Source organism: Engraulis encrasicolus, chromosome 2 (assembly GCF_034702125.1).
Source record: "Engraulis encrasicolus isolate BLACKSEA-1 chromosome 2, IST_EnEncr_1.0, whole genome shotgun sequence".
NCBI classification, from domain to species: Eukaryota; Metazoa; Chordata; class Actinopteri; order Clupeiformes; family Engraulidae; genus Engraulis; species Engraulis encrasicolus.
Genome location: NC_085858.1, coordinates 52,406,486 through 52,434,427, shown reverse-complemented (window position 1 = coordinate 52,434,427; position 27,942 = coordinate 52,406,486). Strand labels below are relative to the sequence as shown.

Here is a 27,942-nt window from a genome sequence, read left to right as displayed (position 1 = left end):
AGAATTATTATTTTGCCTAGTTTTGATACAAGAGGCTCTATAGATTGTCAGGCCTCTTTGCTATTTGAGGCTGAACACAACACGGAAGAAGACTAGAAAGACTCAGAACTGAAAAATACTGTGCAACATCCTTGTGACCTTGAATTGCATGCAATCACGACAGCAATGATGACGCACCACTAAACACTTAAATGAACAAAAAACCTTGTAGTGAATTGGATGACTCTGAAACCAAGCCTACCAGGATCTCAAAAGTGTCCTATTGGTTGCTACACCAAAGAGCCACATTCGTGACATGAGTGGGAGACAGTCAGAACCAACACCAACACAGAGCACACACACAGACAGACGCACATCAACCCTAGTGATGATCAATATGCTGTTATAACCAGGGCTTTGAACCACTATTTTTTTCCTGTCATCCGCTTAAATAAACAGTTTGGAATGTAGGCTGACCCATTTGCACTTCCGTCTTTCTTGGTTAATTAATGTCAGATATGGGAAGTAATCAGCTGACCGGAACGAAATTAACCGTTCCGGGAACAGTATTTTTTTGTTCTAACCGGTTCTGGAACGTCAATTTATTTATTTAACCGGAAACGTTATAATTCCGTTGCTGTTCGTAACGAAACAATTGGAAAAAAATAACGGTTCAAAGCCCTGGTTATAACCCACAACTGCAGCAGAGCATCCTCATGACCTCGAGTCAACCGCTAACATTTTTCCAGAGTGCCACAGTGGCTCAACGGGCTCAGAGCCTTGGAATTCAGAGTTGTGACAACCAGGGTACAGGAAGTCAGTTGGTGACTGTTCATGTAGACCTTCCTTTTGAGAGAAACATAACCCATACACATAACCACCACATAACAAACAAAGATGGCTTAAAAATTAGTTCGACACTCACTTCCTGGACCTATTTTGGAACTTATGTCAATGGCGATCTGTGTGTCAAAGGCTCTGTGAACCACCATATTTGTGTAAAGATGGAACACTAACATCGATGGGATCAGCCTAACTCTTACTTCCATGGGTCTGAGTGGGCTAAGACACCGTACCATTACACCAGGGACCGGGGTTTAAGTCAGAAACCCGGTTATTTCCTGCCCTTTCCCCATCTATCTCTCCTAATGCTTTCCTGTTTCCATCTTGAGTGTCCTATCGCAATGAAGACTAAAATACCCGTGAACAAAGATTTTTAAAAATCTTCTAAGATTCACCTTGAGAGTCCGTATGTCCTCGGAGCGCACCACAAACTCGTCGCGCTCCCTGAAGATGCCCTCCCCACCGCTCTCGCTGTCGTCCTCCTCACTCTCCCCCACGATGGCGACGTCGGCCTGCTTCTTGGCCAGGTGCAGCGAGGTGAGCTTCCGCAAGGGCACGTCCTCGGGGGTGGGGGGAGTAGGGGGCGCTGCGGGGCTCATCTCTTCCTCCTCCTCCTCTTCCTCCTCCTCCTCCTCTTCCTCCTCCTGGGCAGCGGTGGGGGAGGGGGAACGGGAGCCGGGGGCCGACGCTGGGGCGAGAGGGGAGGGGCACGAGGGGAGGGAGGGAGGGGAGGCACTGCGAGGAGGTGGGGGAGACTGTTGCTCCTCTTCCTCCTGGTGCCTCTTTTGTTCTTCCTCCTCCTCATCATCGTCATCGGGAATCTGGGGCAGAGGAACCACCTCTTCCTCGTCGTCATCATCATCATCCTCTTGTAGTCGAGGAGGAGAGGGGAGGGAGAGTGGGGGAGGAGGAAGCGGGGAGGGAGACGAGGACGTGGGGGGAGAGGGTGAAAGACATGAGGGCGAGGGCTGGGACAGAGCTGGAGCCGCTTCTGATGGAGAACCTGTGGATGATTGGGCAAACGGAGAAGTGTTGCTTTATTAGTAAATATAGAGGTTGATATATCCATTTATTTTCACATCTGGATTTATTTACATATGGCCATTACATGTCATTTCACATATTTAATGTAAAACGCATCATCAATGTAGAGAATGTTTCTGTGTACTTAACATTATCAATATATCATCCATATAGACCAACCTTCCACTTTAGGTTGTCCAAGCATCTCATACTCGGCCTCCTCTTCCATCTCCTCTTCCTCTGTCTCTTTCTGCTCCACTTCCTCCTCCTCCTCCTCCTCCTCCTGCTCCTCCTCCTCCTCCCCGTGTGCCTCCTCTCTGGACCTCTCCTGCTCCTCTTCCTCCTCAGGTTCTTGCTCCTGTTGTTCAACCTCAGGCTCTAGTTCTGCTACCTCTTCCTCTTCTTCTTCCTCTTGTTCCTCCTCTTCCTGCACTCTCTCCTCCTCCTCCTCCTCTTCCACCTCTGTTGTCTCCTGTGGCTGTTGCTGCTCCTCTGCCTGCTCATGCTCTGGGGTGGGAGCATGCAGCTGTGGGCTCTGCCCAGTGGCTGTCAGTGTAGGTGGTGTCTGCTCTTCCTCCTCCTCTTCTTCCTCCTCATCTTCCTCCTCCTCCACCTCCATTGGCTCAGCTGGCGTTTGAGTGACAGGATCAGGTTCCAACTCTGGCTCAGGCTCCAGTTCAGGCTCCGGTTCGGGCTCTGGTTCGAGTTCGAGTTCAGGTTCTGGCTCGGGGCTGATTGGAATGGGAGGTGGGGTGTTGACAGGGGAGGGGGTCTCTTGCACATGCAGGCTGGGCGGGGAAGGCGTGGGCGGGGGCGGGGCGGCCAGTAGGCTGTGGGGCGTGTCATAGAGGGCTGAGATGGCCGAAGATATGCTCTTCTGGAGGTCCTGGTTCTTGCTGACCGAGTCCTCCTCGTCTGAGGAAAACGATGGTAGCGTCTCCAGATTCCTCTTCAGCTCCTCATCCAGGCGCTTGCAGGGACTTGGGCAGTTGCTGAGCCCCAGGGATCCCTCCCCTTCGCCCTCCCCGAACGAGGGGGCTGGCGGGGGTGGGGGTGGTGGAGGCGGTGGAGGAGATAGAGGCCGTATGCCCCCCTTCACAGAGGCGGCATCCTCCTCGGGGTCTAGGTCAGGGGCCGGCTGCTGCTTCTTGCCCGTCTTCAAGAAGTCCAGGAAGGAGGCCATGAAGCCGGCCTTTTGAAGCTCAGAGTTCTTATCCTCTGACTGGTGAAGGGGCATGGAATAGTGCAGGGAGACAAATAAAAAGGAGGATTGAGAGAATGAAAAGTGCATGGACATGTCAAAATTGTAATACACAGGCATAAAATACATTAAATTTCATTTGACAAAAAATGCTAAAAACAAGAAAAAAATTGGTTTAGTCTTTGAATGATAATTCTTTCACGTCATTCCTACCCTCATTTTTATCAAATTAATCTATTTTCATCCCTACGCTATTCAGCTGGGGATGTCTGCAAAGGTAGTTCACCTTAGCCAACAGCAGAGGCGCATGAGGATGGTTGCTATGATTGTGTAACCTTGGCAACTGCTACCCTAGCAACAGCCAGCTCTTTCTCCCTCTCTTTTTTATTGCATTTTTAAGGACAGAGCCATTACAGCGGTTTGTCAATCATCTCTGAGTGCAGGTCTACACAATGGCCTCTAGTGGGAGCCCACACTCACAAAGGAGGCATGAATACACACGGGCACACATAGGCTACTGTATAAACACAATCACAAAGAAAAGGGGAAAAAGATGATTTATACAAGGGAAAGAATCATGCCTGCTGCTTCTATGGTGATCCGTTTTTTTAAAAGAATATTATTAGACATTTTTCTCTGCACCCTGCAGCTGAGTTGCCTCTCCATCCCCTTATTTCAAGGGAGGGATGTGAGCGCGTAAATTAATAATGATGTGCGCGCAGAGACGTGCGTGTGTGTTCTCACCGCGCTGGAGAGTTTCTGCATAGCTGCCCATGCCTCTGGGGTCATCTGTTCATCCATGTCTCTCTCCCAGGACATCTATAAAAGCACAGAACCATATATTGCTGTGTTATGTTGGCCATTTCCTGTGTGTTTTTTTCTTGTTCTTCTGTTCCTTCCTTTCCTTTCTTTTCCACTGGCTACCTGTTGCTGTGGTAACAAATCACTATTCTACCTCAGTTTACCACGATCGAGATGTCAGGGTAGAAGGGTTCGATTCGAGCTTCATGGCAATTGGCTGTGTTTGAACATGTGCTGCGAATTAAGGTTTACCAGCCAAAGACTGCCCTGGAGACTGCCACAGCGTTTGTACAAACCTTAAGTCTTTTTTTTTCTCTGAAGGTCGAGCATTCTTGTGGACAAAGGAAACTGGCAATCTGGGAAAATGGGAAAATCACTAGTCTTCACACGGAACCATGGCATTACCACAGTTATTCCCTTTTCCTTCCTTCATTCTCTTTTTCGAAATACATCATGCTGCCATACAGATAATATCTAATTGATGCTATTTAATTATTGAAAGTCTTCAGACAAGTAACCTTCACAGCAGGTCTTACATGGCACGTTTTGCAGAGTCTGTGCATTCAAATGTGACTCCAAATCCTGGTTATACATATATTTAAATCTTCCTCATCCACAGGTGTTTGTACTTTGTATCACAAAAAAAATGATAGGTCATGTATTAAGAACATGAGTACTGCATATGACCAACAGCTAACCAGGGTCAGTGGTATCTACATGCAGTCAGTAAGAACAAGCTATACAATGGCAATATTTCTCCAGGTCATACATCATTTCACAGAACTATGGTCTTTATCGACTATGGTCAATAAAACTAGTGCGGAGGCCACAGTGTGCCTTTTCCTTGTGGATTTGCTACCAGTCATCTCTCCTGTGGCAGACCTCTGCAGTCCTCACCTCTGAAACTTTGTGCTTCATTTTCTCCTGGCCTCTGCTGATGTCCAGGCTCCCTCCAGGACTGAGGCCCAGAGAGGGGGCTGAGCCCAGCGAGCCGTCCGACAGCACCTGCTCACAGTGCTCAGAACTTGACATAGAGTCGGTCCTGAGGAGGCCATCTGACGGAGGAATGGAGGGGATTGGCAGCTTGATCTGTCAATGTCAAAGGAGAATTGAACGTAGAAGAGAATGAGAAATATATATTTTGCATTTGCACCTATTATTGTTAGACTTATTTCCTGTGCGCGTTGTATCTGCAAGTGTTGTATGCTGTGATTATGTCCTCGATCGTAAGTCACTTTGTATAAAAGCGTCTGTCAAATGTAATGTAATATACTTGAATAGAAATAACTTTAGCAGCATAAAAAGAAAAGCTGTAACATCTAAATGTCAAACCATGATGGATGATTAATTTACGGCTACCATTAATGGCAAAAAATGTCGACTTGAATCAAACAATGTTTCAATGTCATCAACTTCTTAAATTCCATACATTTCATAAATTCATTCTACAACATGTCCGAAATATGGTATGTCTACAGATGTGAGACAATTCTATTACATAAACCCTAGATATTTCATTGGGCTGCTTTTTAACCCTTTGATGCTGGATGCTGTGTTTACGTTGCGTTAACCTAGTTAGGTGCCTAGAGCTGCATAGATGCAGCATTCAGGTTCATGAGACTTGAGATTTTTTAATTAAAAATGTGGGTATGTTAGAGCTGAATGAACACATTCTAATGCATGAGGAGGGTCTTAGCTTTTAATTGCAACTCGTTTCATGTTTTTACCGTGGTTCGGAGGCTGGGATATTTAGGTTTTTACAGGCTTAGGGCACCTTTTCCAAAAAGGGCTTAGGCATTTAGCACGTGTTTTTTTGCAGGTGAAAAATTAATTAGGTTAATATGGGTTGAATCTGCTGAAGGTGAGAGGTTTAGGTGAGATGTCCTTTCCCATGCCATACCTTAATTGGCCGGATAGGCTCCTGGTGCTGTTGTTGGGGTTGTGGTTGTGGCTGGTGCTGCTGTTGTTGTTGTTGTTGTTGCTGCTGCTGTACATGGTGCTGTTGCTGCTGCTGATGCTGCTGATGCTGCTGTGGCTGCGGAGGCTGCTGCTGCTGCTGCTGGGGGTGTAAGTGCTGTTGAGGGTGCTGAGGCTGCTGCTGATGCTGCAAGTGCTGCTGTTGAGAATGATGGTGCTGCTGTTGCTGTTGCTGTTGTTGTTGTTGTTGAGGGTGGTGCTGCATGTGTGGCTGTACCATGTGTGCCTGTTGTTGCTGCTGCGGGTGCTGGAGGTGCTGGGGCTGTTGGTGGTGGGCGTGGGGGTGAAGGTGTGGCTGCTGCTGATGATGCTGCTGCTGCTGTTGCTGCAGGTGGAGGCTCTGCGCTTTGCTCATGTCTCTGTGCATCTGCAGCATGGGATCCTCCCCCCTCCCCCTGCCCCGACCCCTACCTCGTCCGCGGCCTCTGCCTCTGCCTGTGCCTGTGCCTGTCTCAACCCCTGTAGGTCCCATGATGCCCTTGAAGTACGGAGGCTCTGGGAGGGGACGAATCCGAGGACGGCCCCTCGGCCGAGGTGGACCCTCGCGTTTGGGTTTGGTGGGCTTCCTCCCTCGCTTCTTGGGGCCATCGCGTGGCAGGAGCTGAGGAGGTGGACCGATGGTGGAGAATCCAGAAGACTGGCAGAAGTCAAGGTCACCCATTAGGGGGCTCAGTGTGTCCATGCTAGAGCCAGCGCCAGATTTCCGGCAGCTGGACACCAAGTCAGGGAGCAGGTCTGGAAGGCGCCGGCTGTTCAGTCGTATATCGGCAGGTACATTGGCTTTGTCCTCGTCATCCTCAAACTCATACTCCTGGGCATAGGTTTTCTTGGACTGTGCCTGACCATTGGGGTCCCTGCGTTGTTTCAGCAGGTGGAAGGAGCTGGTTTTAAGTAGCTTCTTCGGACGAGAGGAACAGAAGATCGGGGACTGTAGTCCCCCAGGGCCTCCTACTCCAGCACCAGGCATCATCTTGCTCGCAGAACCGTCTGCACCAGGGGCTGCTCCTCCCAGTCCCATTCCAGGGGTCTGTGACTGGATCAAACCCAGTTGCTCGGTATTGACAGTGGATGGAAGCTCATCTGTCTTTAAGGAATCCAGGTCCAGATGCATGGCGTTATTGCCAGACTCTGAGAGGCCGTGACAATACTGCTCATACCCTTGGTCTCCACCATGGTGACCCATCATGTCATATCCGCTGCCTCCCACACCTGCTTTAACAGGATCCATACCATCTTGTACCTGTCCACGCCCTTCAGACATGCTATCATGCCCTCCAGGGACAGCTGTGCCAGCGCTTGGTCCTACACAACTGGACTTGTAGTCTTCAGAGCAAAACATGTCCTCCATGCCAGGGAAGAATGACCTGTCTTCATCCTGGAGCAAAGAATCTGGGAAGCTGATGGACGTCAAAGGCATGAACCTCTGCTGCTGTTGCTGGCTCTGACTCTGGGAGGTCTTTCCCACTGGGCTAGTGGTGTCAAACTGGTGCTCTTTGAGCTGATCTAGCTGGCTCTGGGAGAGCTGTGGTTCTGGATCCCTGGACTGCGTTTGGGTCTGTGGCTGAGGGGCTCTAGATGGTGCTTGCATGTGGTGCGGGTGTTGCTGAGCTGAGTGGTGAGGATGGGCTTGTTGGGAGAGGTGGCTGTGTTGGTGTTGGTGATGGGAAGCCATGTGGTGCATGTGGGACGGAGCTGACAAACCAAGGTCCGGCTCAGAGAGGAAATCGTGCAGGTCAGATGCAGCTTGCTGTTGGTGATGGGAGGCATGATGCGCAGGCATCCTGTGTTGCTGCTGCTGCCTGTGGTGGTCAGTGCTTCCTCCATCTCCTGTCCCCATACCTCCATGGCCACCTCTGTCACTTCCAGCTGTTTCTCGACTGTTGGCTCTAGATAGAGAACGTTCTAGCATGTCCAGAGAGGACACCGAGCTCTGACTTGTTTGGCTCTGATCTCTTTGACTTCCGCGTCCGTAGTGGGACTCTAACGACTGTGGCTGGAGCTGGAGCTGAAGTTGAGAGGCCTGTGACTGACTGTCCACTCCCCCAACACCTCCAGCTCCTGAACTAGCTGCTGCTCCCATCATCACCTGTTGACTCATTGAATGCTGCTGTTGCTGTTGAGAGGTTTGTTGAGCCTCCATCTTGTTCCGTGTAGTATGGGAGAGGACGGACTGAAGCAAGTGGGCTGGCTGGGACTGCTGAGACTGGTCCGGAGGGGAGTCCATCAGCGAGAGACTGGACTGAGACTGGTGCTGCAGGTCTGGGGTCTTGCGCAGATAGGAGGGTATATCAGAGGGGTCGGGCGCCTTCTTTAGCTCCATGTGAGCCTGCGAGAGTGAGTGGGGGTGTGCTGAGTGCTGCGAGTGTTGGGAGTGCTGTGTGTGGGGCGTGTGGTGGCTGTGCTGGCTGTGCGGGTGGGGGACGTGCGAATAAGGGTCACCACGTCCATAGTGGACAACGGAGCCCAAGGAGTCATGGGGATGGGGGTGAGGTGCGTGAGGGTGAGAGTGCGAGAGGGAATCAGCGTTCCCACGACCTCCTCCAGCCCCTGCGCCTTGTAGTGCTCGGTCACTTTTCACCTGTTGGTGGTGATGGTGCTGCTGCTGCTGCTGTTGATGCTGCTTTTTAAGAGTCATTTCCAGCTGGCTCTCCAGGCCTCCAGGCACACTGCCACCCGGAGCTGTGCTGTTCGTCGCACTGTTGGTGCGGATCACGCTTTGGAGGTGGTACCGCTCCTCAGAAGCCTTGCTTAGCTCGTAGGCCGATAGACTTTTAGCGGCATCCCTGGACTGGGGTGCCTGTGGTGGTTGAGACTGCTGCTGGGCAGACACCTGCGGTGGTGGCTGTGCATGGTGCTGTGAAGGGCTCTGTGCATGTAATAAGTGCTGAATTAAAAAGTCATCGTCGTCTTCATCTTCGTCCTCTTGGGGCCTGTCCACCCCAAGCATGTCGTTGTCGGATTTAGATTTTGGTGGACCAGGGTGATACGACTGGGGCTGAGTTTGGGCACCTCGGGTGTCTTGGTAGCCACGGGGGGAGGGCAGGAATGGTGGAGAAAGGACGGACGAAAGGTATTTGTTACTTCCAGATCCTCCAGGGGACTGGACGGGACGGTTGGGCGCTGGAGAGTGCATGCCTGGGCGTATGATGCCAGATCCATTGGAGGGTGATGGGCTGGAGTCTGGAAGGTGGTACGAGCTCCCTCCACCTCCACTCCCAACACTTCCCCCGCTTGAGCCCCCTCCTCCCGAGTTGCCTCCCACCGACCCAGTGCCACTGCCAGCCGAACCAACTCCACTGCCCGAGCCCAGGAGTGCAGGAGAGTGCCCCGGACCACCGAAGCTCAGCGACGGACTCCCTGCTCCTCCAAGCGAGGGGGGCAGAGAGCCGTACCCAGACTCCGACCCGTAAACCACCTCTGCGGAGAAAGATCTCCCTGTCGCCCCTAAGCCGTAACCCTTCCCGCCACCAACAGTGTTTGAGCTCAGGTCCTGGGCCTGGGGGGAACTGAAGCCCCCGTATGGCTGGGGAAGGTGAGAGGCTTGGGGATGGCTCGGAGAATAGGACTGCGACTGCTGCTGAGGCGGTGTCTGGCCAGGTAAGCCAGCTGAAGGTTTCACTGGGGCAACGGGAGAGCCGTACGCAGACAGGCAAGGTTTTGGGGGCGCCTGCTGTGGTGCAGCGGAGGATACAGGTGCCGGGGGAGGTGGAGGGGGAGGAGGTGGAGGAGCTGACTGAGGCGGCGGCTGCTGCCTAGAGGGAGCTGATGAGGAGCCGGAGGACGGGTTGGGGTTAGAATTGGAGGAGGAGGAGGAGGAGGAGGTGGTGGATGAAGCGGAGGGGGGCGTGTGGGGCGTGTGGGGTGTGCGGGATGAGGAGGAACCGGAGGAAGAGTATCCACTACTGGAGCTGGAGCTCTTGCTGCCTTTGGCAACAGAGCCTCCTGAGCCACCCGTGGAGGAGGCTGAGGAGGTGGCGGAGGAGGTGTAGGCGGGCTGGATGATGGGACGGTACACCTGGTCAGACCGTGGTGAAGGCTTGGGATCTGAGGTGGGACTCTGGTCGCCCAGGGGGCTACACGACATGCCGCCATGCCTGTGGTGAGGCATCTGCTGCTGGTAGCCCCCGGCGCCCCCGCAACTGAGGTAGTGCTGCAGGGGGTGGGGCGCAGAGGAGGAGAGCTGGGACTGGGCAGGGGAAGGGCGCTGGTAGTGTTTGATCACACTATCCTGCCTGGGCATGGCCCTCTCCTGGCTGGGTGGTGGCTGGGGGGTCGGCGTGGAGGAGAACATGGAGCTGTTGTACAGCTGGGACTGGTCCTGCAACTGGGACGACAGCAGGTTGAACTGGTGGCGTGCCGACGAGGAGCTGGCAGCCTGTTGGGATGCAGAGGCCCCTCCGGTCGGGTCTTGGGACCCTCTGTAGGCCGCCGCTGCCGCAGCACTCTGGGAGGACAGCAGCCTGTCGAAGCCCAGGCTGGACTGAGAAGGGGATTTGATGTGCAGAAGGGGGTCATGGGGCGACAGGAGACCGTTGGAGGTGGGGCTGAAGGTGGGGGTGTCCTGGAGGGTGAGAGACGGGGTCATGCCTGGGAAGGAGCGTCCGGAGAACGAGGCAGGGTGCTGATAGGCTGACAGCGCTGAGGAGGTGGGGAAAGATCCGGAACCAGGCAGAGCACCGGAGATGAAGAGCTCGGCTGGGGCAGGGGCATGCATGGCTACACCAAGAATGATGGGATAAAAGGAAAAATAGAAAATGTTAGTGCATAGACCAAAAACAACTGTAGATTTGACTGAATGTGATTTCCTGATATGATAGATGTGAACAAATGAACGCCTCTTTTCCAAGATGCTTCATCTAAATATACAAATTGTTTTGTGTTTTTTTTATCAGAGTTGTATAAAGTAGAAGTACTCTTACAGATGTAATTACAACAGTAGTGGCATGATATTACATGGCTTCAACTTTGTAATTACATACAACTAGTGTTGTAATTACATCTGTAAGAGTACTTGTACTTCTACTTCATACAACTCTGGTTTTTATTATGCTTCTCAGTTAATATCGTACAAATCACCGTTTGGTTGTTTGAATATGGCGGAAAAGTCATACAACATTCACCCTGGCCAGTTCCAATTGCCCCAATGCCCCGTCTTTAGAAAATCAAATTACAAAAAAGATTGATGAAATTGACTTTTATGGTGTTGTGGGAAAGAGCTCTTGAGTGGTGAGAAACACTCACCGGTCTGCCAGGAGGGGGTTCGGAACTGAGAGAGGAGCGAGGAGGCGGAGGGGGAGGGCTGCGGACCACGGGACTCCAGGGCGGATATGAGGTTCATGACGGATGCATCGGGGCCGGAGGGGCTGGTGTGATGCAGCCCCGCATCAAACAGGCCTGACAGACCTGAGGGACAGACACATGAATCTTCCTCAGACATGCACACATCTACTACAGCAGGACCTGTGTGCTAGTACAAAAAACACCTCTGCAAGTACTCTAACACTTCTGCAAGTTTACGTGAACACTTCTGCAGGTACACACAAACGGTACAGGTCTACAAATCTACACAGGTATTTGTGTACACTGCACAGTGAACGTCTGTGCAAGTTTGGAAGTACACAGTCACTTGTGTGCATGCACAAATATGCAAGTCAACAAACAGCTACAGGTACCAACACTTGAAAAATCACTCAAATACAGTATATAGGTGACAGCATCAGGTAATAGTCTGTAATATCACTTGTTTCTTCAATGTTGACGATGAATATTGAACTTCTCAAATTTGTCAAGATAACTGTGATGTATTGCATCATATCACCCTTACCCAGGCTCCTCCCTGCCGCCCCCCAGGCTCCACCCTGTCCGGAGCTCCCCGGGTGATGATTGGTTGCATAGCCCTGCAGGGGGTGTGGTGTGGCGTACGCCTGCCGATGGAGAAGCTCTGCATCGGGATGAGAGGACCTGGAGCTGCCATACACCAGACTGTGGAGGAGAGAGAGAAAGAGAGAGAGACAGAGAGACAGACAGACAGACAGACAGATAGGTAGACAGACAGAGACAGAGAGGACAGGTGGGTGGGAGGGTTTATTGGTAATTGCAGAGTCCAGAAATATTTCATTTCATTCATTATATTTAATTTAATTTAATTGAGGCTGGTCTCAGAGGAAGTTAATAAAAAGGGAGGTGGTGATTACCAGTCGGTTACTTACTACCTGTTTGTTATTTATTTGTTCCATTTGTTCCTATTCCTCTGTGACAGAATCTGAACCAAACCAGAAACTCTGAAAACAATGAGTGCAGCCAGCACCGTTGCTTCCTCTGTTTTATTGCAAATGCCTCTCCTCTAGGCAATTCCCTTGATTATGTAAATTACAGGTTTTGATTATTTCTGTGTTTTTTTTTCTTTCTTTCAGTTTGCTGTTGCTGTGGAATACCAAACCAAAGTAGCAGCCGTTTCAAATGGGTTGATTTCTCCAATTCACCCCTCAAATGAGCAATACTGTGATATCCTCCCAAGCAGAGAGGTTAAATTAAATCCCTAACTAAATCCTTCCAAGGCCACTGACCTCCCACCCCCCAGGTCTCAGTCGGCTAGATTACAACAGTAATCTGCCTTTAAGTACACCATCCCTGACTTTCCATTTTGGAAGAATGTGTGGTATTTGTATTATTAATGCATTTCAGATCACACCAAGAGAAGACACATGCTTTAAGTCTTTATGCCACTGAGATGCTACAATTCAGCTGGTGCCTTTCCAAAACAGGGACTATAATATCGAAGCTTGAAGCTGTGCTACCCTGTGGATGCGTGTGGATTCTCAGGATGAGATCACAGCTGGCTATAGCAGCGTGACCCATCTCTGGCGGTCTAAAGAGGAGGTGATTTGTGCTCCTGTGTGCGATGGAAAGGACGAAGGGGGGTAGGAGATATCTCCACCGACACACGCCGGCAGGGCCCCTGACCGCTTTGGCTGGGGCCCAGGACAAAATAATCTAAAAGGGCCCCTCATTCAATACATAGAATGTAATGAGGACCCAATTCTGGGCCCCCACTCTCTCTGGGCCCGGGACAAGTGACCTGTTTGTCCCCCTTTGTCGTCTTCCCTGCACGCCGGCATGTTCCAGCTGTTTGCAGGAGGACACCTATTGAAACCTATGGGGAGGCATCAGAGAAGGAAGCTAGTGTATGGTAGCGATCCTGGATACTCAGCAACACCCATGTGCCCTGTCTTGAAGACACTCCCAGTAAATAAAAGGAGCAAGGCCGTCAGTTTGATTCACGTGTGTCTACGAGGGGGCTTGTATGCACTGACTGACTGACTGCACACCCCCTCCCTCCCTTCCTGAGAATGGTGAGCTGGAGGAAATTCGAATGCAGTAAATCATAAGAGGATGCTTAAATAGACGCAAAGCGCAAACAATGCAGTACAACAGCAGCCTGCCCTACTGTGTTTGTCACCTACTAGTCGTGATTTCGATCTCTCTCCCCCCAGCGTGGCTTAACAAAAAGCGGCAGGCCAGTTGGGCAGGCACATGCAAGGAAAGAGCGCTCTAGCCCCTTTGATGAACCCCAAGTACCCTTTTCACGTTGCTGTTTTTGGGGTTTTTAAATATTTTAAAATTAGAATTAAAAGTACCAAGCCTATGTATGGTCTATCAGGATGTAATTCAAAATATACTTGTCAATACAGTTGATGCACCCCTTTTGAAAATCTGAGCCCGTGCCCATGCCCCTCCAAAGGTCTTTGTAGGACCCTTCAGTCGTGTGCCTGTGGTCAATCAAGTGTCGCTTAGGGTGTGGGTGTGTGCGTGTGTGTAATGTATGTGTGTGTGTGCATGTGCATGAGGGGGGGGAGGGGGCTGGGTTGCCGGCGTCAGGCTTTCCCTGGCAACCCCCTCGCACTGACTGTGCCCTGTCGGAGGCGGCGGCAGCTGGGCAGCACTACTGGAAGGATAAACACTGCTTTCATTGATGAATCCTCCACTCCTGCCTTCAGAGTCAATTACAGAACACTTCCCACACTCGCACTTGCACTCGCCCGCCCCCACCTCCGTCTCCGTCTCCACTGCCACGGCGACCACAGCTCAGTCAATCTGCACAGCACTCACGGGAAAATCCCGTTTAGGAGGCCACAGACACTGTGCGAACACAGACACACAGCCAGACACACACACACACACACACACACACACACACACACACACACACACACACACACACACACACACACACACACACACACACACACACACACAAGCACCCAAGTGCACCCAAGACACACACACACACACACACACACACACACACACACACACACACACACACACACACACGCACCATGCACACACAGGGGCAGGTGCCTCTCCCAATGGTGATGGCTAGCAGCTATCCACAGCCGTGCATTAGTCACTGCTCATATACAGTAGTGGTTTCTCCCTTCCTCCCAGATTTAACTGATGAAAAAGATGTTGAGAATTCAGTAAGATAGCTGCCAATAACAAGTAATTATTACATTTCACCCTTTCAAGTATTGGCTTCACGTTTAAAAAATCTCACTGATTGCCCTTGACTTCTTGCGCCTTCGGAGTAATATTGTGTTACGGCTCTGTGCAATATGATACAGGATCCCAAATTCATTTGTGAAAACAATGTCGTGGTGGACAGGATGTGCAGACCAAATAAATGGTGTGGTTCCTGACCAATATACGTTGAAATATCGACAAGGGAACGCACTGAGATTTAAACTCTTTAGAGTATTTAAGCATTCAACAGACTCATCCTAATATTGATATCCCATAAGATGTTTGTACCGCAACATCGGTACCCATCTTTTATTTATCTGTTTCTTAAAAGAAGAAAGTCACATCCATCTATTTACCTGCTTTCTGTGCTGTGCATAGTGACTGGTGACTGTCACACACACACACACACACACACACACACACACACACACACACACACACACACACACACACACACACACACACACACACACACACACACACACACACACACTACAAAAGGTGGAGTAATTTCATGCAAATAAGTACATTCAGGCTGTAAAAGACCACTGGTGATAAGAAAACAACAGCTGTCAAGACAAAATTGTGGCGGGCATTTGGGTAGTCATCGTGAGTAGTTCATCCTGTCAGCATGGGGTCTCATGTCTTCAGCACTCACTTATCCCCTCTCTTTCTCTCCCTCTCTCTCCCTCTCTTTCTGTCTCCCTCTCTTTCTCTGTCTCCCTCTCTCTCTCTCTGTCTCCCTCCCTCCCTCTCTCTCTCTGTCTCCCTCTCTCATCTCTCTGTCTCCCTCTCATCTCTCTCTCTCTCTGTCTCCCTCTCTCTCTCTCTGTCTCCCTCCCTCTCTATTTCTCTCTGTCTCTCTCTGTCTCCCTCTCTCTCTCTCATCTCTCTGTCTCCCTCTCATCTCTCTCTCTCTCTGTATCTCTCTCTCTCTCTCTCTCTCTCCCTCTCTCATCTCTCTGTCTCCCTCCCCATGCTTCTTCACCTGTCCTACCTATTACTCTCCCCAATAGCCTCATCTTCGTACCCCCTCGTCCTCTCTGCATTTTACACTTCCACACCAAAGCACATGCAGCATCCACCCCCAACCCACACCCAATTTCTCTTTCTTCCTTTCTTTAATGCTTTTTCTTTTTTCCAATCCCTCTCTCTCTTTCTCTCTCTCTCTCTCTGTCCCTCTCTCTCCCACAATTTAGCAGACGGTGGGTCTTGAACAGTGAAAAGGAGAGTGAGGGAGAGTGAGTAAATTAAGGGAGGAATTAGCCAGCTCCATTAAATCCGCTGTATAGAGTCAGCGCTAATGATGGAGGAGCTAATTCAACATGTAGAGCAGCTCAGCTAGCTAGGCTACCTCCCCACCACCGCAGCCTGTTCTTATGGGCAAGGCAAGCAGGGCCGCTGACAGCTTTGGCTGGGCCCAGAACAATGTCATCTGCAAGCCACCCCCCTTTCTAAGCCCCATGAGCTAGCCAGAAGGGGCGGAGACTTAGGTTTCCCTCTGGGCCCCCCTATGCCCGGGACAGCTGACCCATTTGCCCACCCCCCCGTGCTGGCTACTCTGCAAGGCAGTACTACTACTAGGCAGCAGCCGCAGCCATAGCCACTGCAAGTCCTCATTCATCAGCACCAATCATAAAGCAAGACACTACCATTACTCTGGGCCTTCTAGTAGACTGGCGAGCAACACAATATTTTACCCAATATCATTAGGTGATGTTGCAGCACAGATGGAGCATGTTCACATTTGGCTAAGAAAACCAACTGAACTTAGAGGGCTCACTGTGTTCTCCTTTGTGTGGTCGGCGAGTGTCATACAACAGAGAACGCTATCAATCAATCAATCAATTAGTCAAATACATAAGATGCCATTCCTGCACTGCAGTGATGTGTTGACTGTTATAATAAATAGTGTGTGCGATATTGGATACTAGCGATTATATTATATGCTTCCAAACTCCTTTTGGAACAATGCTCTTGCACACAAATGAGAAGAAAAGAACAGACTACTCCCGAGCTAAAATTAAACCTATTGCATCAGCCGAGCATTTTGTAGATAAAACGTTCTCTTTTATTACACTCCACATTCGTCCTTGAAAACAGCACTTATTTACTTATTGAAGACTCCAAGAAACATTGCAGAACTTACAGAAAAAAAGAAAATGTCAATCTTTGTTTTAAGTAATAGGCCTACTATTATACAACATGCAAATATTCTAATTGTGCATCATGTGATCTTGTACCAGCCAGGCAGGCACATCTGTGGAATTAAGTTCCATTTTCCTATGCCCATACAATTAACCTCGTCGCGTTACAGGCATGCATCCTCTTAATTATTTTAACTCAGTAGCTTCTCGATGATCAGCCAAGAGATGATTACATTGCTGTGCTGCTGAGAAATATGTTCAGGAGGAAATATACCGAGTGCGTCTTAAGCTGCTGCAAAGACATTTCTGTATTGGTGATAAAAGATTTTGAGTTAATTAGCATATGGTCTTCTGAATCAGTCATGTGGTATTTATTACTCGCAGCCTAATGCCAGATTGAGGGACTGGCAAACTCAATATTTATTTCGCTCCCTTCGCCAGACTCAAGCCCACACATGTTTAAACATGGGGTGAATAAGAGGAGGGAGGGTAACATTCAGAAGGCTTCTGACAATCATATGGGCTGCGGAGATGGTGAAGTATGTTGTGTACCAAACACAGACAGGCATCATTCAATTAACACTGCTATTGTACAAGAACTGAAATCGTATAATGAAACCCAACTCTCCAATAAGGTTGCAAGATGTAGAACCTCTAGTGAACTCATTACTGAAACAAACTGGCAATAAACACACAAAGGCCATAAATGAGTTTCATTGCCGGTTGCATTTTGCTAAAGGAACAGAGTACAACACTTTCACTTGTTTGCAAATAGGCCTAACTGTTGTAGTGGAGCAGTGCATGTTTCACTGCATTCCTCTGGCATCAATGGTAGTAAAATAGTAATTAATGGTGCATATCCCTAAAATGACAGAATCAAGACGACACTCCAGTTTCTCCTGCACTGACTCTGTAGTTGATGGCAACACAAGATCTGATCTTAGCTCTAAGTTTAATCTGTTTGGCTGACTGCAGTTGACCTAAACTATGGGATGAACACCATGAAACATCCCACAGCCATGCCAACGCAGAAAAGTGCACTCATGGGACTGGAATGCAAATGGGGTAAAATATTACTTTCACTCCACACTATGGGAATGAGGTCTGTCATTTTGACACCTGGACACAGATCCACCTAACACTGCTCGTTGAGTCATCGCCGTACAGCTTTGAGTAGCCTATAGCAGCTATGGTAATTTCATTGTATAGGCCTAGCCCTAACAACGACCTGTTACCTATGACAGTATCTTCAATAGCCTAGGCCTACAATAGGCTTATGTGAAATAAATGGAGAAGCCAATGGTGGCAAAAGAAAAAAAAATCAACAGCTGCTAATAACCTTGAGAGGGAAAGAGAAAAATGTGGGTACAGGAAGGCCTATATATATGTTCATCCTGTAGGCTAAATTTGTGTTTGAATTTTAAGTCAAAAGGAAAACATAAAACATGCCCTATCTGTCTTCTTGTTCTTGCTGATTATTAACCTATGTAACACTGTCAGCCAATGAGATGAATTACGTGTGAGATAAAAGAAGAGAAAGATTGCTGCGCACAGACTACTTTGTCTTTGTCGGGATATGCAGTCAATGTCTGTCTGACTGAGAAGAAGAGCTTTTTTAGGCTACCCAACCATACAGGGCGCGCGTCTCCTCCACGTCCCCTTCGCTGGTGATGGATACATAAACGCACAGCCAGGATTGATTTGGTTGTCACGGCGACTAGCTACGTAGTACGCAACCGGGCAGCCTTTGAAATTCACAGGCCGCGAATTACTGAGAGACGGGGTCGAGTGAGCCAAATGAAAACTACCCGCGCTGCAGTCTGACAAAGTAGGCTAACAATATCTGGGTTGCAGAACAAAAGAAATGACCAGACCATTTCAGTAGGAACTGAAGTAACCAACAGTTTGTTGCATAATAGTCAGCTAAGTTTCCTCACTGATAGCTTAAATTAGCTTAGCTAGTTAGCCATGTCAACACTGCAGCCTTTTATTACATGGGGGCATGTCTGACACTAGCCCGCACACGTCTATTAATTAACCTGGGTTTAGTTTGCTTAATGCCAGATTAACTGCCCACCTGTGTCCATTTTTTAGTCTTTTGTAGTCGCTATGATAATTTCCTTTTCATGAGTGTGGTGCTGTCTGGATACCAAGCAGTATGGACGCTAAGCTAGCTACACCAGAGAAACAACAGACGGGTGTCGTTCTCTTGGAGAAGAGCATGTAACGTACGTACCCTGCCTGTGTGCATAGGTATGTGTTAAAATGCCAGAGTAGCCATCCCAAGAGAATTGAGTCTCGTAACATGAAACTTGCTTAATAGTATGGTACCGTCCACAATTCATGGATTAAAACAGATATCTATAATTGCCATATGTTATTTTAAAATAATAATAATTAAAATAGACCCAATCAGAGGACGAATATGCCTGTCGCTCAAAAAATAAACATCTGTCTCATTAGTTATCTATAAATCACCGTGTCATTTTGTAGAAATGCACTAAGCAAATTAATATAAATTAAAATACATTGTCATATCAAATCACTGTATTATATGCAAGTGGTTATGTGATACACTGTTTAGATTATTGTCCGTTTCCCATTATTGCGTGCTTTTTATTCTAACCATATGGATCTAATTTTAACCCAGCTGGCTTACTTTCATCCAACAGAGCTATAGTATTGCACCACTGTGCATTTTCTCGCATTAAGGCCGTTCCATTTTGCAGACACACAGCTTTGGCTGTAGTGCCAAGCTGCCTACAGTAGCTAGCAGCACCACTGGCATCGTCAAAATGCATTTGATTTCTGTGATTACATGCCTCCCGATGCTGCCTTGTCAACTCACATTGCAACCCATGCGCTAGCGTAGACAACTACATGTACATCACGGACGTCAGTGAACCTAATGCCCTGCATACTCCCAAGTGAACACAATGAACGTTTGATTTTTCATTTTTGATAATACGCTAAGCTAGCCAGCTAGCTCGCTACGATATCCTCCATCCCATCCCCCTTCTTTTCGCCCCTCTCCCCCCTCTTTTTCTGTCTCGGTCTACCTTCCGTATTAAGCATTGCCTCTCAATTGCATTCCTTGCATTTTCCGGACACCCCCTCCTCCTCCACTGATAATGACAATAGCCCACTGATAGATGCACCTGGGCCGTCTCAATACAAGCAGTCTATGAGAGGCGAAGTCTGATTATAGATTGCATTGCGTCCATAGGCATGGCATTGTTGCAGCCAGCTAAGCGTGTTTATGCATTCAGTGTATGAAAGTCCACTTGCATGGGTACAGCCGCCTACCTTGCCTTTGCTGATCTCTCGTAACTCCATCCCGTTCCAGCGCCCAAATCTCCGAATCCTGTTCCAGGATAATTTCTATCCATTAAAAACAAAAAGGCTTGGGATGAAGATGGAGAGTCGGAGAGGGGGAGGGGAGGGAGGAATATCCTAAATTCTAGACACTATCACACCCTGTATCCTTTCCCTCTGCGTTCGGTGTCTGTTTATTTCTCCCGTTTCACCAGCAAGTCCTCAAGAATGGGACCAGCTTAGAGGGGGAGAGGAACGGAGGGAGGAGAAGAAGGAGGGGGAGATGGAGGATACAGAGTGGGGAGGAGGAGGTGGGATTGGGGGGTGTCACACCAACCACCCCACCACTACCACAAAAATCCGGTTCCCGTCTTCCCTCCCCTCTCTTTCCCCAGTATATATTTCAGTGCCTATTGTCCTTCTCATCAGACAGCGGAACGGCTGATGCCCGCGCGTACGTATACGGTGGGCTCTCCTGCCATTGCACACTATTACAGCAGGGAAGCGCTTAAAAAAATCACATCTAGGGTTTAGTACACTGTTACTATAATAAGGGCTGGTACTACGAATGTGTTACTTAGCAACAGTCCATGTCTTCGTATTTAAACTGGCCATGAACATAATTGAAAACTGATGCTTTTATATGGATCCTGGGTAGCCTACACGCAGCCTCAGCATCAACATCATCGATTAACCGTGCGATGTTATTTCTTGACCTGGTACCTGTGCTAGCGCCGTGTCCAATATTTATTAGCCTACATTCATTCATAGACCTATACTCTAAAATCATATATAATATATATAATCTCTATAATCATATAACACAACAGTTTTTTTTGTCAGACATTACAGCAAAACAACATATCGAGCTGGCTGGATGAGCGGACTAGCCGGCTGTCCAGCCGAGCCGACTGGCAATTTTTGTCGTCTCGCGCGCCCGCACGCACACCCCCCCACCCTTTCGTGTTCTCCCGTGGAGAGCGCGGCCAAGCTGGAGTATTGTCTAGGAACCCACGCACCACACGGCAACGCTTTAAAACCCACTGAGCCACAGCTAGAGTGGACGACCATCATCTGTTCACAGTCTGAGCATGGAATAAATCAGACACACATGACAGGAGATAACCGGCACTTGGGTTTATTGTATTCAACCACCCCAGGGTAGCTTACCTGTTTCACAGTACAGATTGGTTAAAAAAAAAGAAAATAACTGACACACACACACACACACACACACACACACACACACACACACACACACACACACACACACACACACACACACACACGCACAGAACAATGGTCCAACACTAACCTAAATACAAAAAAAAAATCCAATAAAAATATTCCTTCCTCCACTGCATTTAAATAAATTAGTCCACAGTGACGTATGCAATGGTCGACTCCTATCAAAACTAACGTCAGAGCTAGGCCTATGTCCTTAAAATGTAATTCAATGCCAATACTTTATTACAACCAATATGACTGAGACCTTGAAAAACCCCTTTTTCCATCCGATCTTTAGAGGTCCTGCGTCAGTCTCCCTCTTCTTCAGGCCCTGGGGCCTCTGATGGAGCTCCCCTGTAGACAAAGAGGACACAAGGCCATGAACATAATTGCATACAATATAATGGCTTGTAATGCCTCATGTTGTTAGCAGCCAGGCACTCACACACGTGCACGCACGCACGCATGCACACACTGTGTGTGAGTACCAGATGTACCTTAAGCACATACACTAATTCACAATCACTTACAAATCCTTAAAGGCTCCCCTATTCATCCAGGTCATCATAGACGAAAGACCTAAAGTCCTTTGCAACTGAACCACTAACAAACAAGCGTGTACAGTAACTGCTAAGTAATAAACACAATACATATTCTCTGATATTATGTGGTAAACAGTCCATAAAGTTCAGTTACAGAAATCCTCTGTGCCATCACACAGAGCAGACTACACTATAACCTGAGAATGAGTACTAAATAGCGGATATACATTTATTACATCTCTACAATACAAAATCTTTATCTTCTGTGGATCTAGTCAGGTTGGGAGGGGTTTTATTTCAAGGTGACTGGCATAATTATAAAGTGCTGGGGGAAAACCCCTTTTTATAGGCTTACCCTGAGTACGGTGGAGGGGGGGCATCGTATTGGCCACTACGGTTGAGGGCCTCGTTGTAGGAGGGCAGGCCAGGGACAGGGTGCGGCGGCTGGGACAGGGGGATGGACTCACCAGGACGCGAATCCGCCAGCTGAACAGGAGCACTTGCAAAATAAATAACAACAAAACAATATCAGTACCCATGGTCATTGTTTCAATGTGTTTTAGGCTTGATGGAAAAAAAAACATAACATAACGTTTTGGTCAATTAGCCATCTGCCATGCATAGTCCCTTCTTTCTTTCTTCTACACCTCAACCCTTTTAATGCAAACAGGTGGAATTGATGTGTATTTAACTCATGCAAACTAGCAGAGTTTGGTAGTGGAATGTTAGTGAACCCTCCAGAGGCCTCACAAAAGACTAGTAGACCTTAGGTACAGCGGGTTCGCACTTATGATCCCATGTCAGAGGGATGTGAGGAGGTCGCCAATTTGAATGGCAGATTCTGCAGGAAGATCTTGATTACATGTACTCTTTACTACTGACTTAATTGAGTGAAACAATACATCTGATGACAATGTATTGAAATAAGCAGTCAAATTCAGTGCAGATTCATACGAATTCCGGAAATAAGGCCCATGGCCTGCACATGACATTCATTGTGCTTTTCTCTAAATGTGGTTATTAATAACTGTTGTTATATGGGGGCAGCAGTTGCTCAATGGTTAGGCGCTTGAACTTTAGATCAGATGGTTCAAATCACACCCTTACCAGCACCTTTATCCATGGCTTAAACTGTCTAATATGTTTCGTAGTTTATTTCCAGAATTCATGCTGTCCATTCACAAATGTTACTTTTTCACAAATATTTACCACCACCATCACATTCTAAAAAAAAAACATGAAAAGGTGGATCTTTTCCATGTCCGCCATTTGGAATTTACAGAAATAGACATTTGAAGTTGCATAACTTAAGCTTACTGTGCTTTGGTCGTACTAGTAAATATTAGTTTATTACTTGGTTAATATTCATGAAAAGATCAAATGTGGAAATAGGGAGCACAGTTTGAATGAGCAGCATAGTTGCAATACCTACTCTGGCCACAATCCTACACATTGCACCTTTAAGAACTCTTGAGCAAGGCACCTAACCCCACATTGCTCAAGGGGCTATAACCAATACCCTGTAATAACTGTAAGTTGCTTTGGATTTAAAGTGCCAGGTAATGTCATGCCATGTAATGTAATCAGTAATGTGTGTAAAAAGTCCACCATTGCGCTTACTTGCCACTCCTGCGTCTGTCTTTTCCTTTGTTGTGGTAGAAGTAGCAGCCGAGCACTGTGACCAGGACAGCCACCAGCACCAGCGCTACCAGGCCAGACACCAGACCTGCCACGTCCACCTCAACAAAGGACTCTGGGGAAAAAGAAACATTCAACTCATTTAGGGTCAGTTATTATTCAGTGTGAAACATCCTTCAAAGGTTGTGGAGCAATAATGCTGGATTCTGTACCTTGATTCTGCTGCCAATATGCTTGCTGTAAAAAGAAAAGAAAAAAAGACAGCAATAGTTTATGGTTCTGTTTATGGTTTATGGTTCTGTTTTTGGGTTTGGTTTGTTTTATTAACGTTGAGAATGAATTTGTGTAGTATAAATGTACGTATGTGTGTACTACACATTACTGCCTTTGACCTTACTGGTGTTGTAAAAATAGCCATAAACAACAGACATCTATGACCAATAACTGACAAGAAGACTACCATGTATTATTATTATTAGCGTTATTTATTATTATTACTACTACCACCAGGGAAGCCACAGGGTGGGGCAAAGGGGTCACTTGTCCCAGGCCCAGAGAGAGAGGGGACCCAGAATTGGATCCTCATTACATTGCATTCATTGGGTTTGGGGCACTTTCAGTTGTCTTTGTCCCTCACCCAGTCAAAGCTGTCAGCGGCCCGACTACTACTACCAGGGCTATACATTAATGTGTGGGTTTTTTAAAATCACTAGCAGATTTGGTGAGTATCCCTATCCCTCCCTGCAGGACATTTACACCACACGCCTCACCCGGAAAGCACTGATGATCATCAAAGACACAAGCCACCCTGCACACAAACTGTTCAGCCTCCTGCCCTCTGGAAAGAGGTACAGGCGCCTCCGTTCCCGTACCACCAGGCTGGCGAGCAGCACAATGCACCAAGCGATCAAGATGCTGAACACTCAACCCACTCTCCCTCCACTGTCAGCCTCTAGCCAGTAAGGCCACTGACAACACCCCCCCCCATCCCCCACCACCATATCTGCGACTGAACATTCCACCTGCACTACTATACTTGTGACTGAACTTTCAACCTGCACTAACTCAAAACATGCACACACACACACACACACACACACACACACACACACACACACACACACACACACACACACACTGCACTTTCTGCACTAAACCCAAACATACACACACTGACACACACTGACACACACACACACACACACACACAGACACACGAACACACACACAGACGCACACCGCACCTTCTACCTGCACTAAACACATACACACACATACACACACACACACACACACACACACACACACACACACACACTGCTGCTGGTGTACTTGACAGACCTTTTTAATATTTATTTTTCTTCAAAATGCTACTATTACCATGTCAGAACGCTATAAAGGACTTTTTTAGGAAAAGCACAAAAGCACAACAATAACTCTTAATGTATGTCCTCTACAAGTCTTCTGTTGTCCAGTCTTGCACTTTAAATGTCTGTATGAGCACTGTCTATGTCCATACTGTCTTAAGTCCATGTATAAGTACTGTCTATGTCTATACTGTCTATGTCCTTACCTAGATTAGTCTATGTCTGTATGGGAAAGCAAGAAATGTAATTTAAAATTCTTTGTATGACCAGTGCATGTAAAGAAATTGACAATAAAACCTACTTGACTTGACTTGAGATGTTAATTTTGTAAGTCACGCATACACTCTGTCAGTCGGGCTAGAAAATGTTCTTTTCTACCAACCAAACTGAATTTTCACCAGTATTTGGACGGCTTGTGGGTATTAATTTAGAACCCTAGTAGTAGTAGTATTACTTGTAATAGTAGGCCTAGTAGTTAGTATTTTTTTTAAAAAGGGACACTGTGCAGGAAATGGTCAAAAAAGGTACTGCAGCTATGCTGCTTATTGAAATTAGGCTGCCTATTGCCAAATTTGCCAAAAAGTTTACGAAGTATTAAACAAATATTTTCTAGTATGGTCCAAGTACAGTCATTTTTGCAGCTAAAAATGGCTATTTTTGGAAATTCAAAATGGCGGACCATGGAGAAGATCCCCCTTTGCATGTATGAAAAGTGCAATTTTTCCAGTCATAATGAATACTTAGAATTTGATGCTGGTGGTAAGTATTCATGAAAAAGGTAACATTAGTGAATGGGCAGCATGAATTCTGGAAATAAACAACTAAAAATCTCACACAGTGTCCCTTTAATTTTTTTAAATTTATTTTTTACCTCTAACCATTTCTTCAACCCCTCCACCGCAAATCATAATGAGAACCAAGAAACATACTGTTAGTGCATCATCTTCAAATACTTCCCGGGCCTCTTCGTAGGAGCACATCTCCTCCACACACTCCCTCTCCAGATTGCCCTGTGTCACCACCTCAAAGTCAAAGTAGTTGTACAGCAGAGAGCGTGACAGGAAAACATTTGCTGACTCTCCTGACACAAACACTGTGTAATAAAAGAAATGACAAGGGGAAATACATTACATGTTTTACCTAAAAAAAGATCTTTTGGAAAATAACGTATGAGTAATGTGTACAGTACAGACAGTGTCATATTGGCACTGTGAAGGCAGAAAGCCTTTGGAAGACTGGTAGTCTAATGAAGTTACCATTTTGGTCCCTGATGATGGCCTTCCCCCATGACAGGTGTAGTACCAGCATAGAGATGCACACAGTCGCCAAGCCCGCCATGGAATAAGCCTTGCAACAGAAAAATAAATCATGAAAAGAAAATATTTATTTCAGAATTGCCCTCTGACATGAAATTGGCGATGCTGCTTTAATGACCAATTGAAGTCGTGCATGCGCATTGCTGCCTATTATGCTGCGTAATAGTCGACTTCTGCGGAATCACACCGACGCATTCATAAAGTATTGCCTCAGTACGCCGCCGCTTTAGCCAACAGAGTTTCGTTTATTACTTGTAGTGAGAAGCTATGAGGAACTAATTGGGATGCCTGGGCTACACCCCAGACTATGACTGTCAGGCGTCTCCTTCCCTTCAAAGTTCCTTAAACTCGTAGGAAACGATTTTTATGTGTCATTATATTTAAAAACGAGATGGAAGAAATTTGATGGGACCATAATATGTATTACAAAATGTCCTTGTTGACCTGGAGAACGCTCAGGTGGTAGAGGGCGGAAGTAAACTAGGCTCAAAACAGATGTGCGCTATGTTCTTACCTGTATGCCCGTCCAAAACCCAGATATCTTTTCTGAAGATCAATGCACAGGTGTCTGGTCTGTCGTCAGCGCTGTGGCAAACGGTGCGGCATAAAATTACTCATAAATTATAGAAACCATTCTCTTAACGACATTACCCGAGTTTTAGCTGTTGCCAGCAGATTTCAAAGAGATAGAAACACCTACGGCATAACGCGCAGTACCAGTTTGACAACATAGCTGTGGAATGAACCTCCATAGGGGGAGTTTCCTGGAATTTGTTTAACTGGCTTCTGAACAAACAACATGAAGAGCGCAATCCAGCATCGCTCTTACAAACCAACAGGATAATTCTGAATCAATCAAGGTAAAGATTTCACGTGTCTCTGCAACTTGCGCATAAAGTAAATGCCCATGCATGATTTGACCTAAATGACTAAATACAGAGTTATAGACACAATTTGGTTACAAAGGTGCATCGCCATGTTTACACCGGTTTCGAATGGCAGATTTGCATTTTCTTTGTAGTGCTGGCCTAATAGATAGCGTGCGTTCCAATATGCGACCTTGCCTCCTCCACTTGTGCTTGTGGCCTCACCTCCTGGCCCCTCCTCCGTGGAGAAAACGATAAAGTTTCCCAGCTGTCAGCCTAGCCACAGCAACTTTTGAGGGACTGTTTTTCATTCACCATCCCAATTGCAAATGAGAAGAAGACTTTACAATTGAGCTTTTGCAAGATATTGAAATATAATGCTGTGGTCAGTGATGTCATCATGACATATTACTTCCTGGTACGAGGAGACAAACACAAGTGGAGGAGGCAAGGTCGCATATTGTAAAGCACTCATAGTTGAAAAAGTTGTATTTAAACAGCTTAATCAACATCTGGCTGGGAATGATATCTTGGAAAAATTCCAATCAGGCTTTAGAGCCAACCATAGCACCGAAACAGCACTAACCAAAATAATAAGTGATCTTAGGCTCAACACTGCCGCAAACAAAGTTTCAGCACTTATCCTCCTCGACCTCAGTGCCGCCTTTGACACGATAGACCACAACATACTAATTGACCGCCTTGAATCTTGGGTAGGCTTGTCCGGTCACGTCTTAGAGTGGTTCAAAACATATATTACAGGAAGACAGTTTTTTGTCACCATCGGAGAATACGTCTCCAACAAGTATGATGTGCCTTTTGGAGTTGCTCAGGGTAGTTGCTTGGGCCCTCTCCTCTTCTCTCTCTATATGTTGCCCCTGGGCTCCATCATCAGAGAGCACAATGTTGATTTTCATAGCTATGCCGATGACACTCAACTATATATCTCTGTCGAGCCTAGCCAAACCACTGCCATTCATGCCTTGACTAAATGCATGTCTGCCATTACAGATTGGATGAACAGTAACTTCCTAAAATTAAATGAAGATAAAACTGAAGTGTTGCTCATTGGGCCTAAGAAAAAACGTGCAAAACTCCACTCAAGCCTAGGTGACCTAACACATTAAAGATAAGGTTACTAGCCTAGGTGTGGTCATAGACTCGGATTTGAGCTTTG

At 47.3% G+C, this 27,942-nt stretch overlaps 2 protein-coding genes and 1 long non-coding RNA gene across 3 annotated transcripts in view; 1 reads left to right on the top strand and 2 right to left on the bottom strand.

The window, feature by feature from the left end:
* The window catches only part of prr12b (proline rich 12b), a 38,754-nt gene extending 18,569 nt beyond the window's left edge, over positions 1-20,185 (bottom strand). The window contains exons 1-10 of the mRNA XM_063191242.1: positions 19,801-20,185; positions 11,649-11,806; positions 11,066-11,227; positions 6,171-10,540; positions 5,841-5,876; positions 5,748-5,807; positions 4,745-4,936; positions 3,791-3,865; positions 2,026-3,067; positions 1,218-1,825 (exon numbers count right to left, since the gene is read on the bottom strand). Coding sequence (XP_063047312.1) covers positions 1,218-1,825; positions 2,026-3,067; positions 3,791-3,865; positions 4,745-4,936; positions 5,748-5,807; positions 5,841-5,876; positions 6,171-10,540; positions 11,066-11,227; positions 11,649-11,806; positions 19,801-19,883 — 6,786 coding nt within the window. The 5' untranslated portion in view covers positions 19,884-20,185. The remainder of the gene's footprint in view (positions 1-1,217; positions 1,826-2,025; positions 3,068-3,790; positions 3,866-4,744; positions 4,937-5,747; positions 5,808-5,840; positions 5,877-6,170; positions 10,541-11,065; positions 11,228-11,648; positions 11,807-19,800) is intronic.
* LOC134441068 (uncharacterized) lies at positions 18,329-23,497 on the top strand. Its single transcript, XR_010033094.1, has 2 exons — positions 18,329-18,722; positions 23,238-23,497. It is a non-coding gene; the product is annotated as an uncharacterized LOC134441068 (long non-coding RNA).
* On the bottom strand, positions 20,344-27,189 carry prrg2 (proline rich Gla (G-carboxyglutamic acid) 2). Its single transcript, XM_063191214.1, has 7 exons — positions 26,414-27,189; positions 25,840-25,930; positions 25,513-25,676; positions 23,429-23,453; positions 23,199-23,331; positions 21,934-22,077; positions 20,344-21,390 (listed from the first exon to the last, which is right to left on the bottom strand). The coding sequence occupies exons 2-7, from the start codon at positions 25,919-25,921 to the stop codon at positions 21,345-21,347; spliced, it is 594 nt and encodes a 197-aa protein (XP_063047284.1). The 5' UTR covers positions 25,922-25,930; positions 26,414-27,189; the 3' UTR covers positions 20,344-21,344.
* Between the last annotated feature and the right edge of the window lie 753 nt (positions 27,190-27,942).

What these genes read in the sequence shown, in the direction of transcription:
- prrg2 (XM_063191214.1), bottom strand. Translation starts at nt 25,921, where the DNA reads ATGGCGGGCTTGGCGACTGTGTGCATCTCTATGCTGGTACTACACCTG. An exon ending in CATCATCAGGGACCAAAATG is followed by an intron (nt 25,677 to 25,839) that starts GTAACTTCATTA and finishes TTTATTACACAG; the next exon opens with TGTTTGTGTCAGGAGAGTCA. An exon ending in GACAGACGCAGGAGTGGCAA is followed by an intron (nt 22,078 to 23,198) that starts GTAAGCGCAATG and finishes TTATTTTGCAAG; the next exon opens with TGCTCCTGTTCAGCTGGCGG.